At 42.6% G+C, this 16,247-nt stretch overlaps 1 protein-coding gene across 3 annotated transcripts in view; it reads right to left on the bottom strand.

The window, feature by feature from the left end:
* Positions 1–16,247, bottom strand: part of LOC308336105 (matrix metalloproteinase-16-like) — an 82,249-nt gene that overhangs the window by 7,507 nt on the left and 58,495 nt on the right. For all 3 annotated transcript variants that reach the window (XM_080793350.1, XM_080793352.1, XM_080793351.1), the window contains 3 exons: positions 14,062–14,223; positions 12,175–12,395; positions 6,319–6,457 (listed from right to left, as the gene is read on the bottom strand). In XM_080793350.1, the coding sequence (XP_080649476.1) occupies positions 6,319–6,457; positions 12,175–12,395; positions 14,062–14,223 (522 nt within the window). The remainder of the gene's footprint in view (positions 1–6,318; positions 6,458–12,174; positions 12,396–14,061; positions 14,224–16,247) is intronic.

The raw sequence follows: 16,247 nt of genomic DNA, 5'->3' as shown, positions 1-16,247 counted from the left end.
ACGGTGAACTAACATGGATTGCACTGCGCAAAAAGCATGGAATACGGATGTGTATATTACAGGAAACTCCCGTTAAACTTTCCAACAAACTCCGGTAAACTCCCGACTTGTACCATCACACCTGTATATTAGCGTATATTAACTGTATATGCCTGCTAAACTTGAGGTTTATGGGCAAAATACAGTGCCCATAATTGCCCTTAACTCCTCTTTTCACGCAGTGTTGGCTATTCCGCAATTCCGTACTCGTATATACACTACTAGAAAGCCTCAAAATCCATACATATTACACTGAAATCCTCCCCGTAGACGGAGACGGAGGGGCGCCGTCTCAAGCGAACTTGAGCAACGAGAGCCATGCACCATCAAGCGAGCTAAAGCGAGCGAGTTGCCGTGGCGAACGTTGCGAAGTTCGATTGAGCCGACTCAGCCCCGTACGAGTTGCAACCCGATAAGCTCGGAAACGTAAGTAATCGTCGTCGTGGGGAGCGCATTTGTCCCCAACTGAGACAACTGAGACTGAAACAGTTGTGTGTGCCCCCCTCCCCCCAATCAAACACGAGTGTTTGGTCAAACCACGTGACTTCCATTGGAAAAGCATTGAGGCGGCCATGAAACACAGGCAGAGCACAGAACAGTTGTTCTTTATGTGTGTATGAAGCCTGAGTTGACCTTTGAGACAATACATGAGTATAGAGAATATATCCCAAAATGCACTTTGGCTTTGTAGGCCAGTATAAATTAAGCCCGAGCGGATGGTCACTCTGTATCTTGGTCATGGGACCAAAGATGGTAATCCTAGGTGTGTGTACGTCTGCGCATGTGTGCGAGTGCGTGTGCATGAGTGCGTGACTGTGTGCTAATATTGGTTATGATTTTATAAACAATGTATCCCACCTCCACGAAATTATCTTAAAACTGTCATTATGTGTGGAAAGAAATCTTATATTTTCATCTCATATTTTCAACACGACCCAGCCATATGCCAATACAAACAGAAAGAATGAAAAACATGCGTCCCTGGTGGTGTCCCTGTGTCCAAACAACTTTACAATGAAATGTCCTCGTCTCAGTTTTGTGAACTTAATCTAAACTAGACCTGTACGTGCCCGTCGCAGTCGGCCACCGGCCTATTTGGGAACGATGCAACTTGGGAACCTAATGATATACGTTGTCATAGCAACCGTCAGCCGGTGTCCCACATGGAGATCTGTGTATGATGCCTGTGTGTCTGTATGTGAAGACTACAATAGTACAAACTGAAAAGTGTATTTGGCAATCAATTTGGCAAATATCTGGCAATATCTGGTGAAGCCTCAATTGGCCGAGGAAGAGGCTGGAAATTGCACAGGTGAAAGGAGTTGGCCTTATTATATAGGCCCACTGGCAGAGCCTGACCAGAGCCTTTTGTGGTGGTTCTGGAGAACCGTGGGTCCGACCGACTCGATACCGGGCACTGCACTCCCTGTGGGGGTGTGGAACGCGTGTGTCGAATGTGAAGTCGGTGGGTCAAACGGTTCTCGAGTTACGTGAATTACAACCGTACTACACGCGCACACACACACGCGCACACTCAGATACGTGGCGCATTTATTGTAGGATGGAAGAGAAAACACCCTCTCTCTCTCTCTCTCTCTCTGTGTATCTGTATCTGTATCTGTCTGTGTCTCTCTCTCTCTCTCTCTCTCTCTCTCTCTCATTCCTGGTGAGTAATAAGTCGGTTAAAGGTTACATTGCCATCCCAGGAAGTAGTTTTTCTTCCACTGGGTGGGGAGGGGGTGGAGGTCTGGGCCAGGTCAGGAGGAAGTGTTTATAGAGCCAAAAACAGAGGGGGGGTAGGGGGGGGGGGACCCACGATACAGCAGAGAGAGAGAGAGAGAGAGAGAGAGAGAGAGAGCGAGAGAGAGAGAGAGAGATGCATGGGGGGTGGCTTTGTATATTTGTATCTTTTGTAGCAGCAGCTACAAACATCGCTGGCTTCCATTGAGTGTTGATTTCGTCAACTAAAACTAAAACGAAAAATATTCGTAGTCGACGAATTCGTATATTCGTCGACTACCTTTTTTCACTGACAAAAACTAAATGGAAACTACATGAAAACTAAGCTATGATGACTAAAATGAAGACTAAATATACTGACAATTTCGTCAACAAATAAAAACTAGACTAAAATGTTAGGAAGGGACAAGTGGACAATTCCTAACATTTTACACTTGGTCTACAAGCTCCCCACGCGTCCTGCTGCGACGCGTTGTGAGCTTGTAGATCGGCTATTTTCAGCAAGTGTAAAAAGTTAAGAACGGTCATTATAACGGCATCAAGGCCCGCCAAAACACATTTTAGTCGACTAAACCAACTGTAGATTTAATCGACAGAAATCTTATGATATTTAGTCGACTGAAACTAGACTAACACCAAAACATTCCAGGTGACTAAAATATGACTGAAACAAAATTAAAACTATTGAAGAGACTATGACTAAAACTAAAATCAAAATGTGCTGCCAAAAACAACACTGGTTCCATTGAAAATGAACTGTATATAGACTGTATCTTTGTATCTTCCCATGTGAGCGCAGCGAGAGAGAGAGAGAGAGAGCGAGAGAGAGAGAGAGAGAGAGAGAGAGAGAGAGAGAGAGAGAGCACATTGGAATGTAAGAAATGGATGGGTGGAATAACTCAAGATTTCCTCTCAGACTGGTCATGCTGACCCGTACTTTATTGTTATGACTAAAACTAAAATCAAAATGTGCTGCCAAAAACAACACTGGTTCCATTGAAAATGAACTGTATATAGACTGTATCTTTGTATCTTCCCATGTGAGCGCAGCGAGAGAGAGAGAGAGAGAGCGAGAGAGAGAGAGAGAGAGAGAGAGAGAGAGAGAGAGAGAGAGCACATTGGAATGTAAGAAATGGATGGGTGGAATAACTCAAGATTTCCTCTCAGACTGGTCATGCTGACCCGTACTTTATTGTTGTTATTATAATTATTTTAATACGTGTGTCTATTTTGAGATCATTTTTAGTATATCTAACAGAGATATCTATTGAATGAAACAATGTTCCTCTAGTATATATAATCCTTCAGGGGTGGTAAAAGTACTCAAATGATTTACTTAAGTAAAACTATCAATACTGCAATGTGTAGATACTGTATACTACAATGAGTAAAAGTCCGGAATTCAAAATGTACTTCAGTGAAAGTACAAAAGTAGTGGCATCAAAATGTCCCATTTTCAAGTTTTCAAAACGTTTTCAAATCTTTTGAAAATAGCAGATCTACACACGCTCAGTAAGATGGGATGGCAGTGGTGGAAAGTAAATGGCTTGTTATTGGTGGTGGAAAGCAACTGACTTGTTATTGTGAGCTTGTAGATCTGCTATTTTCAAAATGTATACAGGGCTGAAGGAGTTAATGTTTGTTTTGTAATAATAATAATAATAATAATCACAATCTACAAAGTAACTAGTAAATAAAGTTGTCAAATATTGCAGTGGAGTAAAAGTACTAAAAAATGCCTCTGAGATGTAGTAGAGTAGATGTAAAAAATAAAAAATACTAAGTAAAGTATATAGTCAGTTACTTTCCACCACTGCCATCCTTTTAGGGTCCACTCTACGAAAAAAAACCCAGAGTGAAGGAGGACCTTAGAGTATATATTAACCCATTCTGACCTGAGATCAGATTCATACGAGGTTTCCACTAGGACACACACTGGTCTGATGAACCCATTCTGACCTGAGATCAGATTCTAAAAATGTCAGTCGTTCTTTTGATTTTTCAAAAATAGCAGACCTACAAGCTCATAGCGCGCCACTCGGTGGCGCGCTATGAGCTTGTAGATCTGCTATTTTTCAATAGCTAAAGCATAACATAGTGCTTACACCAAAATGGGTGCCCGCCCAGAATGGGTTAAGTTGCTCAAAAGCGCATGAGGCGATTTCACTCCTCCTTCCGGGGGTAGGAACAGAGTGCATTCTGGGATGGATTGGGCCAAATGGTGAACGCGCGCTGTGCCGTAATTGACTATCATTGCACGCGTTCACGTATGAAACAGCGTTCACGTGTCATCATGAACGTGCGCAATGATAGTCAACGGACCAGAATTGGCCCAGCGCTGCAGTACCGAATTCGGCCACCATGTCCATTTCGCCTCAGGGTTTTCCTCCGGGTGCCGTCTCTATTAATATATATATACTCTAAGAGGAGGACTCCAGCGGAAGAGAGGCTTAACAACAATAAACAAAGTTATGTAACAATGCCTTCTATATGTAGCTGCAGTGTATGTATTTCATGTATTTAGTTTCCTTTCCTTCCCGTCTTTCAGGTAGGCCTACAGTATGCTTCCAATTACAATCCGTCCTTTGGGGAATATTCATTTTACAAAGACAATGTTATACACTCCTTTATCCCCCCCCCCCCTCCAAACCAACCAACCATTATAGGTTATTTTTATTTTTTTAAGTTACATAACATCTTACTGTACTGTACTGTACTGTACTGTACTGTACTGTAATTTCCATGCCTCTGTTTGACCCAAGGTCCTTTATTGGTGTTCAATTCACTATCTGTTATCTAATGCAGAGACTCAGTGGAAGTCGAGCAGCGCCCATTTCACACATCGTGTTCTATACACAGTATCCTGGTTTACAGCCTGATTCGCTGCATTCCGTGAATTTGTTTCGTCACTTCGCTACTCAGACTGGAAAGTCTCCCAATTAATGTTCTTCGCCAATAGCAGTCTTATGTAGAAGAGTCGCCATTGGACTGGCCCCATGACGTGAACGGAGAGATCGACTCGAGGCTTCGGATTGGTCGGACTCGAGGCTTGTGTGGTGCAAGTTGTGACAAAAACACCAGTTTGACGTTGTATAAATGCGCAGCTCTGTTGCCCTGCAAACGTCCCCTCATCATTCACAAAACTCATTCGCAACTATAATTGTAAAATGACATTATACTGGATCTCTTGTCCACTTTTTATTTGTTGACGAAATTGTCAGCATATTTAGTCTTATAGTTTTAGTCATCGTAGCTTAGTTTTCATTTAGTTTCCATGTAGTTTTCGTCAGTGGAAAAAGGTAGTCGACGAACATTTTTCGTCTTGGTTTTAGTCGACGAAAACGACGCTGGTTGGAACAACATCATATCATTTTTCATGTTCCCTTCCCTGGGGAACATGTACGGCGTCTTAGTGTTATGAAAAGCGCTATATAAGTCCCAGATATTATTATTATTATTATTATTGTTATCCAATCAGCAACAACGTGGCTACGTAACAAGTGACGTAGCTTTATGTATGTTTCTGTCAGCCGTTCTGCAATATGTTGTTCCAGGGACCCCCCCAGAAGCAAAGATTTGAGTTAAAAACGTTTGCTCTGAAAGAATATACATTCAAGATTCGAGCTTGTAGATCTGCTATTTTATTTTTTTTAATTCGTAATTTTATTGAATTTATTAATTGAGCAACACTATTTTCAAGTTGTCACGCCTCTTACACTTATACATGTACCCTTTTAAGTGGTCTGACATGCCCATTACATTTACACAGACTCATAAAAGGTGTCTCATAAAAGGTGTCTTTAGTGTTCCGTTTCTATTCATGTCAAAGCACTGATTCACACTAACTACAGTCTAGAGAGGCACCGTGACCTTCCTGATCCAGACAGCGAAGCTGCTTTCACAATGATCTTTTTAACACAGCAGGACAGGACGGAACTGTCAGGTAACAATAGTCGGCCTCTAATGTCAACGGTCAAGTACTTTCCCAGGACTGCATGTCGAGCCAGCCGGTCGGCTACATAACAGGCATTTATCGTACTCAGCCAGCTTCATGACCGCGGGAAGATATTTACAGTAGGAGGTGCTGAATGTTCAGTAGGGGGTGCGCGTGCGTTCGCACGTTTTCACGCGGAAAAGTGGCATTTACTTTCCCTCTCCACACGCAAATGGGCAAAACTGACACAGGCAATTAACCAAGATAAGGCGATACTGTGATAGAGCATATTTATTAGGCCTAGTAACACAAATCTGTTTTGATTAAAATGATTATTATTTTTTGTCCGAGGGGGGGGGGGGGGCTGTGCCTGGGGGGAGGGGGTGCTCCAGCCCCCCCCCAGAACCCCTACTTCCACTCAGCCATGGCCAGCTTCGTTTAACCATAACATGCTGTAGGGCTTGGAGTTGCCTGTCTGTGTACAGTGTGTGTATATTATTGTATAGGCTACTCCTTCTTGCCCTGTAACTGTATCTTGACTGCTGTGCTGTTTTAGGCGACCGGACATCAATAAAGGTCCTGTCTGTCTGTCTGTCGGTAGGTACCTTTGAAGAAGACAAACTTTCCATCGCTGTTTTCGTATACGGCGTCGATCTTGGGTGGAAGGCCCCTCCAGAAGACGTTGATTAGCATGGGGTAGCCAGGCATGACCGAATTATCCCTGACTCGCCAAAACCAGTGATCCTAAACAGCACAGCACAGCACAAGAGAAGAGAAGAGAAGAGAAGAGAGAAGAGAGAAGAGAGAAGAGAGAAGAGAGAAGAGAGAAGAGAGAAGAGAGAAGAGAGAAGAGAGAAGAGAGAAGAGAAGAGAAGAGAAGAGAAGAGAAGAGAAGAGAAGAGAAGAGAAGAGAAGAGAAGAGAAGAGAAGAGAAGAGAAGAGAAGAGAAGAGAAGAGAAGAGAAGAGAAGAGAAGAGAAGAGAATGTGTTTAGTGCATTGAAGTACAGGTCATTTTCATTGCAATCACAGTATCTGTTTCACATTGATTGCCTAGCCAGCACATTACATGCATCGTTATTTGCATTTTACTGGGATCATAACAAACAGCTTTTTCACGACCATATCGATGAATGTCGTTGTTCTGTTTTAATGAGAACATTGGACGTGCATGCTGTTGCAGTATAGTCAGACTAGTCTGTTTCTGAGCCGTGGTCCTGGTTGTATACAGTGTGCTGTTGGAATCTCTGAACATTAAACACTTCCTCTATCCTGATGCAACGCACCGGGATTCGAACCCAGACCTCCTGCACGGGAAGGGACACTAAGGCCGAACATCTTAATCACTAGCCTAAAAAAAACCTGTTGAATTCCCCCTTAGCCAGGGGAGATATTAGGCTTTCCCCGATGCGTTCACTACCCTAATTCAATGTTCAACGTTCCCAGTTCGATCCCGCACTCCCCCAGAGTTAGTGTCGAAGTGTCCTCGAACAAGACGCTGAACCCCTAATTGCTCCCGATGTGCAGATTGGTGCCTTGCGTGGTATCCTCCGCCATCGGTGTGTATATGAATGTGTGTGTGTGTGGATGGGTGAATGTAATGCACATGTCTATGTAAAGCGCCTTGGATAAAAGCGCTCTATAAATGCACCATTTACCATTCTATGTAGGGGTGTGCCAATATATCGATATCGAGATATATCGCGATACTGTGATATTGATTCGTTAGTAGTAGGCCAGTTTGTGGCAAACTTTGACACATTTTGGAATAAATACATGATTCCAAATGTTTGCCTCTTATTGTTCTTTTTTTCATCTTCAGTTACGATATATTGTTGTGATATATTGTTGATGAAAACACTTGCAATGTATTGAATATAGCAATATTCACCCCCTTATCGAGGGCCTGATATCGCCACGCATATCGTATCGTGAGGTAACCCAAAATAATCACCCCACCCCTAATTCTATGTCGTTAGCGCAGGTCATTCGGAAAACACCTTGTGGAGCTGGACCTGCTCGCCGACTCTGACGAACTCGTCGACGTTATACTTCTAGCTATAATATGAGCTGCACCGGTCGGTTCTCACATCTGTTATGGTGTGTGTGCTTTAGCTCCGTCTGCTCTCCCGACAAACGTCTCTGACAAACGCTGTATAAACTAAACTAAACTCCAGCTGTTTGGGTTGATATTGTGGCCCTTTTTTGAAATAGACGTACTTTGTACGGTTGACCCCCCGAGAGCCAGCGAGCATACCTGGCAAATGCAATTACACGGGAAGCGTTGAGACCTACAACAACGCGCTCGGCCTTGCTCCAGGGTTCAACAACACGCTAAAGGCCATTGGATATTCATCGAGCCGTGAGCCTCTCTGATTTCCTCGAGGAAATGCGAGCGCCGGCCAAGTGTGTAGGTGTGTCTTTTTTTGATGTTTTTGGAAGAAGCAACCGATGACAGAGAGGGAAGCCAAGGAGAGAGACCCATCTGTGGTAACCATTAAGGCCTGGAGTGAGACTCCGCACCCTCTGGGCACAGATCCAATCCTCCAGCCTCTGCTCACACAGCCAGTGGTGTAAGTACATTTACTCAAGTACAATTTAGAGGTTTTTTTTTGTTCTTTTTACTTTACTCGAGTATTTCCAATTTCCAATACCTTTACTTCTACTCCACTACATATATTCTATATTGCATCATTTTATCATTTTACATGATAAAATAACGTGAGTAATTTTTCCACCAGTGCCTCACACACACATGCCGAGCCGCCCATGGCTCAAACGCACTGACCTCTTCAACAGAATAGGGGAGAGAGACAAAGACAAGTGGTGGAGAGAGAGAGAGAGAGAGAGAGAGAGAGAGAGAGAGAGAGACTATATAGATTTAAAACTCCCAACATCACAGCATGCCTGATTCCCGATGAATTAATCAATATTACACAAGAGGGTGTTCTATATCTTCATTAGTGCACGCCTGCAATGCTGCAGGAACTCGCCCGCGTTCCGAAATGTAGAGCAGAAGTGTAATATTGCAATTATTAATTATATAACAGTTACCCTTAAAACCAAGATATTCACTAAATCAAAAATCATAATTTGTTTAATGACAGATGTAGCCACTAATACGACCACAAATATCCCAAGAAACTTAGCTAGTCTAGCCACCGAGTCTGCTGCAGCGCTCTGGGAGAACAGAGCAGGTGGTTTCTTTGTTTTGATTAGCCGTTCCAATATGGTGGTTTAAGCACGGCTAGAAACTGAAAGCTGTTTCAACCTATCAGATTGCTTCCTCGAAAACGATCCTTGCTGTATATAATGTTACATACAAAACTCGTTTATCAAACAGTCTCCCTCTGCCTAAAACAGTCATCTGAGAGACCCGTTGCAATTCCTTCTCACGTATCCTTCCACTCCGACTCTATAGTTCTATAGTTGCTATAGCATGGTTGGTTCCAATCAGTGGTGGGAAAAAGTACTCAAATATAGGCTATATAATAATAATAATAATAATAACAATAAATACTACAATGTAGAAATACTCCGTTACAAGTAAACGTCCGGAATAAAACATTTACTTGAGTAAAAGTTAAAAAGCATTGGCGTCAAAATGTACTTATAGTACCAAAAGTAAAAGTTATCATTGTGCAGAATGTCTCATTTCAAAGTATTCAAATGTATTAAACACCTTTTGAAAATAGAAGATCCGAGCTTGTAGATCGGCTATTTTCAAATGGCCGGAATATATATATATATATATAGCCGGGGCTGAAGTGGTTACTGTATGTTTTGAAAATAATTTTCAAAATCTATACAAAGTAACTATAGAAATTAAAATGTGCAAATACATGTAGCGGGGGTAAAAGTGCAATATTTTCCTCTGAGATGTAGTGGAGTAGAAAAGTAAAAGTACTGGAAATTTGAAATAATCAAGTAATACCTCAAAATGTTACTTAACCCATTCTGAACGGGAACCATTGTGGTGTTAGCATCATGTTATGCTTTAGCTATTGAAAAATAGCAGATCTACAAGCTCATAGCGCGCCACCGAGTGGCGCGCTACGAGCTTGTAGGTCTGCTAATTTTTGAAAAAATCGAAGAACGACTGATATTTTTTAGAATCTGATCTCAGGTCAGAATGGGTTCATCAGACCTGCAGTGTGTGTCCAGTGGAAACCTCGTTTGAATCTGATCTCAGGTCAGAATGGGTTAAGTAAATGCACTTGGTTATACTTATTTCCACCGCTGGTTTCAATTGTTCGGCCCCTCTCTCGCCCACCTCTTCTGTATACAGACTTGGACCGTAATTGAAAACAGATCAAGCACATTGAAACTGGACCCATTTGAATCCCCTTTGACTGTAAAAAGTAAAGTCCCCCCCCCCCCCCCCCCTTCATACTGTTGTTTCTCTCTCACCCGCCTTCCTGTTCTCATTGTGGTGGGAAAATAAAAGGCGGCCGGTGTGGAGAGGAACATTCCAGCCGGTACTGGGTCATTATTACGGGAGTGTCTCTAGCCCATTTAGACCCGAGACTCATTTAAAAAGACATTTAAACAGTTTTCTGAAATCCTATTATGTTTCTATGTCAGCGGTGCTCAACCTTTCTCATGTCAAGGAGCCTCGGAATTATCTGTATATTTGGCTGCGGACCCCCCCATCTGAAAATATGTTTTTCTAGGGACCCCCCCACCCCCCACCCCCCACCCCCGGAAGCAAAGATTTTGAGTTAAAAACGTTCGCTCTGAAAGAATATGAATTCAAAGATTTGTGCCACATATTCACGATTTTTCAAATACTATAGCACATGTACAAGCTCGTATAGCACGGTATATGCTCGTATGAGCTTGTAGATCTTGCTATTTTTCAATAGCTGAAGTATATAACATAATGCTTCAAAACACCAAAAGGGGTTTTTCCCGTCCTGAATGAGCTAGAATAACGAAAAGCCGAGGCCCGGTGTCAGCGGAACATTTACACCTGAACATGTTCGTGTTCAACATTTTCAAGAAGAGGGGAAAGTGTGTCGATGGCGTTGAGTGCTCTGGCCGAACAAGCCTATAATATAATACTATAAAGGAATTGATTATAGTGCACATATATATATATATTGTTCACAATGAGAGAGAGCTGTTATTCACTCAGAGGAAAATGTATGTTTAAACAAAAAAATGAAAGGATCAACGTGAGAAGTAATTGTATAACGATAAAGGGTGTGAAGCTGTGGAATGGATAAATTTAAGAAGGTATTCAAAAGAAAAGTATTAAATAGCTATACAGAGTAAAGGAACTACTACTTCATGTTACTACTGCGACTTTCATTAGCATATTGTTTTTTTTGCTTGTTATTCAGAAAGAAGAAGAAGAGAAAAAAAAAGGAAAAGAAACATGAATGTTGCACTGTTCAGTAGAAATGTTGTTTGAGGACCTGTAAAAGGGATGTACATATATATTTTCATTTGTATTATTTTAATTTAATGGACAAAAGGGTAGACGTAATAAGCCTAGGCTTCAGTCAGTCTATACCCTTTTTTTTTTTCCAGAATAAGAAAAAGAAAAAAACTGATGAACTAAGAATGTTTTGTATGGAAAGAAAAAAACAAACTAATAAACTAAATATATTATAGTTATTACAGTGTTGTGTTATTGAATGTTTTGTGTGTGGAAGCCGCACATTGCACAACTCTGCTGCAGTGTTAAAGACACCTTTTGGACTGCGTCATTATAGGCATTATAAACGTGGTCGAATAAATGTCAGATCCACAAGCTCACAACGAGTCCCATCACCACCATACGCTGCAAGCTTGTAGATTTGCTTTTTTTTGCGTTGTTTTTTGATGTGTGACAACTTTCATGGCTTTTAAATAGAAGAACAGAGGTTCTCAAACTAATGCCGAAAATGGCAAAGAATATCTACGAGGATTGAAGATCAGGAGATGCGCAGCAAGTGTTGATTCCGTCGACTAAAACTACGGCGAAAAATGTTTGCCGGCTACCTTTTTTCACAGAGGAAAACGAAACGGAAAGGAAATAAAAACTAAGCTACGACGACTAAAACTACGACTAAATATACTCACAATTTTGTGTCAACAAATAAAAACAAGACGAAAATGTTAGGGAGGGTCCAGTAGATCTAAAAGACAAGTCATTTTATGTTCAATCAATCAATCAATCAAACTGGCATACCAGTAAGACGCGCAAACGCGGGAAGCGAACGCAGCTCGTACATATTTGGTTTTTTTTAAGATTTATTTTTAAGTTATTATTTTAACTTAGCCATAACCATATAAGGAGTCCCCAAAGCAGCTATACGTCAAAATATGGAGTGTGTTGCATCAATCACAAACAAATCACTCAGCTCCATATATGGGCACAAAGGGGGGACACACAGACAGACAGACAGACAGACATGATCTGCTAGGTCTCATAGTAAGTGCTCACTGCGTTCGCAACCACAGGGCCCGTGCTTACCTTAAAGACGAACATCTCTCGCCTCAGTATGGCCAAGGTGTTGAAGCCTCCGTCACAGATGTTGGGCTTGGCGTTGGGATTGGTGGGCTTGTTGCCCGGCGGCAGCCTCGGGGGTCTGGTCTGCCTGTCTGGCTTGCGAGGGTCCGAGGGGGGCTGGGAGCGGGGGGGCGAGGGCGCCGTCGGCAAGGGCTTGGTGGGCTGGGGCACCTTGTCCGGGGGCCCTAGGAAAACAAAGAAGAACATCGCAACACGTATTTAACCCATTCTGACCTGAGATCAGATTCGTACGAGGGTTTCCACTGGACTACACACTGGGTCTGATTATAACCCATTCTGACCCGAGATCAGATTCTAAAAAAAAATGTCACAGTCGTTCTTCGATTCTTTCAAAAATAGCAGACCTACAAGCTCGTAGCGCGCCACTCGGTGGTGGCGCGCTATGAGCTTGTAGATCTGCTATTTTTCAATAGCTAAAGCATGACATGACGCTGACACCAAAATGGGTTCCCGGTCAGAATGGGTTAAATCAGTCCGACCAGGAGCAGAGAGGGGTAAATCATATCCCCACCATGCAGCCAAAAAATAACAGTGGTGGAAAGTAATTAAGTTATAAGTTCGGTACTTATACGTACAATGTTGGGGTTTTTCCCCAATTCCCACTACATCTCAAGAGGCAAATATTGTACTTCTACTCCACTACTTGAAAATTGTAGTTACACTACTAGGTACTTTGTAGATTTAGATTATTATTACTAAACATACTTCAGCCCTATATACTGTACATTTCGGTCATTTGAAAATAGCCGATATATCTACAGTCTCACACAGCAGGAGCGATGTGAATAAGAGGACCTTATACCATCAGTGGTGAAAAACAAACTACTTACAGTAAAGTAAAAGTATCAAAACGGCAATGTACAGTACAGTAGTGTCCGGAATTAAACCTTTACGTGCGTAAAAGTGCAAAGTATTGGCATCAAAATGCACTTTAATGTATTCTTTTCCTTTCGGCTTTTCCCCTAAGGGGTCGGCGGTCGCCACAGCGAATCATCATGCCTCCGTCACACCCTGTCCTCCTAAGCTGTTCTCTCACTGTCAACTTCATGTCCTCTTTCACTACATCCATAAATCTTCTCTTTGGTCTTCCTCTATAGGCCTCCTGCTGCCTGGCAGTTCCAACCGCAACGCCCTTCTTCTATACCGAAATACTCACTATAAGTATGGTAAGTTCTTACCATAGTCCAGAGGCCCGTTTTAAGTTATTATCTGTAGGTTGTCGGATGATGTACTCTGATGGAGTGCCCCTCATTTCCCATTTGTTCTCAGCATCGGACACAATTGTTGATAATCTAAGTAATGGTCTCAGCTTCCTCACTAGGAGCTTTGGGTCTTTTTTTATTTTCAACACCAAACAATTAATAAATGAGTCATCTGGAATTTAAAATGAGATTTTATCCATGTCAACCTTTTTGTGTCCTATCCTGAAATCAATGTGTATTATTGTGCTTAGATTTTGCATATTTTGTACACATTCTGTACCTTTTTTGTATTTGTGTATATTCAAACATGTTTATTATTATTATTATTATTATTGTGACATGGGAAATTGGTTGATTGGTTTGGGCTTAGGTGGCAGCAGTCACCACCCATCGTTAGAGCCAATCAGTCGTACCCCTTCCTGTATATAGGTGCACACCCATTCCCTGTCACATTATTCCTGAAGAAGATCCTATAAGGGATCGAAACGTCGAATCTAATAAACCAGTGGAGCTGAGTTTCATACCAGTGTTGCAGACTCTATTTTTCATCCAGTTTGAAGTTATTACCATAATCCAGAGGCCAGCTTGAACTTCTCTGTGTCCATGTGCTGGTATAGAAGGTACTTACCATAGATGTTCTGGATGCCCATGAGGTCGTCGAGGGGCAGCTTGAAGTTCTCCGTGTCCATGTACTGGTAGAAAGGCGCCATGATGGCCGTGGGGTCGTTGGAGTGCTCCAGGCCCAGGGCGTGGCCCAGCTCGTGGACCGCCACCAGGAACAGGTCGTTGCCTGCAAGACACCAATCACAATCACAGTCACATTCTGAATCACCAGTAAGACGCGCAAACGCGGGAAGCGAACGCAGCTGAGACCCTGCAGATCATGTCTGTCTGTCTGTCTGTCTGTGTGTGTGTCTGTGTGTCTGTCACGCTGTTACTGTATATGTGGACCTGGCCCCTTTTGTGCCCATATATGGAGCTGAGTGATTGCTGATGCAACACACTCCATATTTGGATAGCGGGACAGACACACAGACAGACAGACACACAGACAGACAGACATGATCTGCTAGGTCTCATAGTAAGTGCTCACTGCGTTCGCAACAATCAGAATCACAATCAGAATGAGCTTTATATCGTCACATCACTCATGACGTAGCCTCGGAAACCCAGACGTTTTTATTTCCAGGGAGAGAAAAAAAAAAGAGTCCGGGTCTGAGACCACTTCAATTCGGCATAGAGTATAGCGCAAACGTCGATGACTCTCTGCTGATTTCTGATCGTCTGCACCTTTGTTAAATTGACGCAGACACGCAGACACACACACACACACACACACACACACACACACACACACACACACACACACACACACACACACACACACACACACACACACACACACACACACACACACACACACACACACACACACACACACACACACACACACACACACACACACACACACACACACACACACACACACACTCACTCCTCTCTCTCTCTCTGTCGCTCTAATTAATTTGTCTCATGTCCAGTTTCTCCCGGCGGATCCTGCCGGGAGCTGCCTATGCCATAGAAAGCATAGGTGGACCCCAGGCTATACTCATGATGTGACTTCCAGACACTCCCACTCTCTTTTCAATACAATAGAAAATGTATTATCTTTTTTGGACCGCTTCGAAGTTATATAAATCTAAATTGCGAGACTCATGCTCCACTTGCTGGAAGTGCCAGGAGGAGGAGGGCACTCTCATGCACATGCTGTGGGCCTGCATCGTGGGACTGCATCCCGATTGGATGAAGGTTGGGCCACCTAGCCAAAAACAAAACGTTTTTTTGACCCCCCCAGGGGTTCGTTCACTGGGGACAGGGAGGAACTCCTTATATGGCCAGCGCACACTCTATAGTAGGGAGGATTATCACTACAAAACACATAAATAAGTGATATTTGAACGAAGTGAAATCCACTGAATAATACCTTTAAGGCTGGGTCGTAAACTTAGTATGTGTGAGTGGAGGGCTCTCTCTGCCCCCTCTGTGAATGTTTGGTTTAGTCAACTTGGTCAAGTGGCAGTGTTGGAAAAACTGTCTTTTAGACTTCTTAACAAAGTAGACAACTATTTGTTGAAATGGTGGGAGGCGCACACTGGAGGCACTGTCTAATCGTGAACTGAGCAGACCATTATATGAACTGTACTTGAATTGCCATGAATATCCATCGCCTTATTATTTCTGTTTTTTTTAGTTTGTGTTTTTCCTTTATTGTTCACGTTTGCATTCTGTTTTTCCTTTTTTTCTGCTTTAATTGTACTTTGTGATTGAAAAATAATAAAAATATTGATCATAATAAAATTGGCAAGGCAAGCTCTACACCGTGCAACATCGTGTGAGCTTGTAGTCGACTATTTTCTCTATTTTATCCCTTTTTCTGACAAAGTAACAGTTTTGGACATACAGGGGGTGTGTCCATCCGGCAGCGATAGTGTGCACGCACACACACACACACACAACACACACACACACACACACACACACACACACACACACACACACACACACACACACACAACACAACACACGTCCTTGTTGTTGTTGGCACTGTTCAGAGGAAGAGGAAGCATCTGTCTCTGAATGTGGTGATTCACCGCGTCTGTCTGTCTGTCTGTCTGTCTATCTGTCTCTCTCTGCCTTCCTTTAATATAATATTAATAATACATTACTGTCGTTGCAAATCACACCTCTGTTGAGCCATGTCATTATGCACGCAATGACGTCACACAATCCCCAGCTGACCTGATCCCCACTGAT

This window comes from Protomyctophum bolini, assembly GCF_963924005.1.
Source record: "Protomyctophum bolini genome assembly, chromosome: 21".
NCBI classification, from domain to species: domain Eukaryota; kingdom Metazoa; phylum Chordata; class Actinopteri; order Myctophiformes; family Myctophidae; genus Protomyctophum; species Protomyctophum bolini.
The sequence above is the reverse complement of the archived record's forward strand: the minus strand, read 5'-3'. Positions and strand labels throughout refer to the sequence as shown.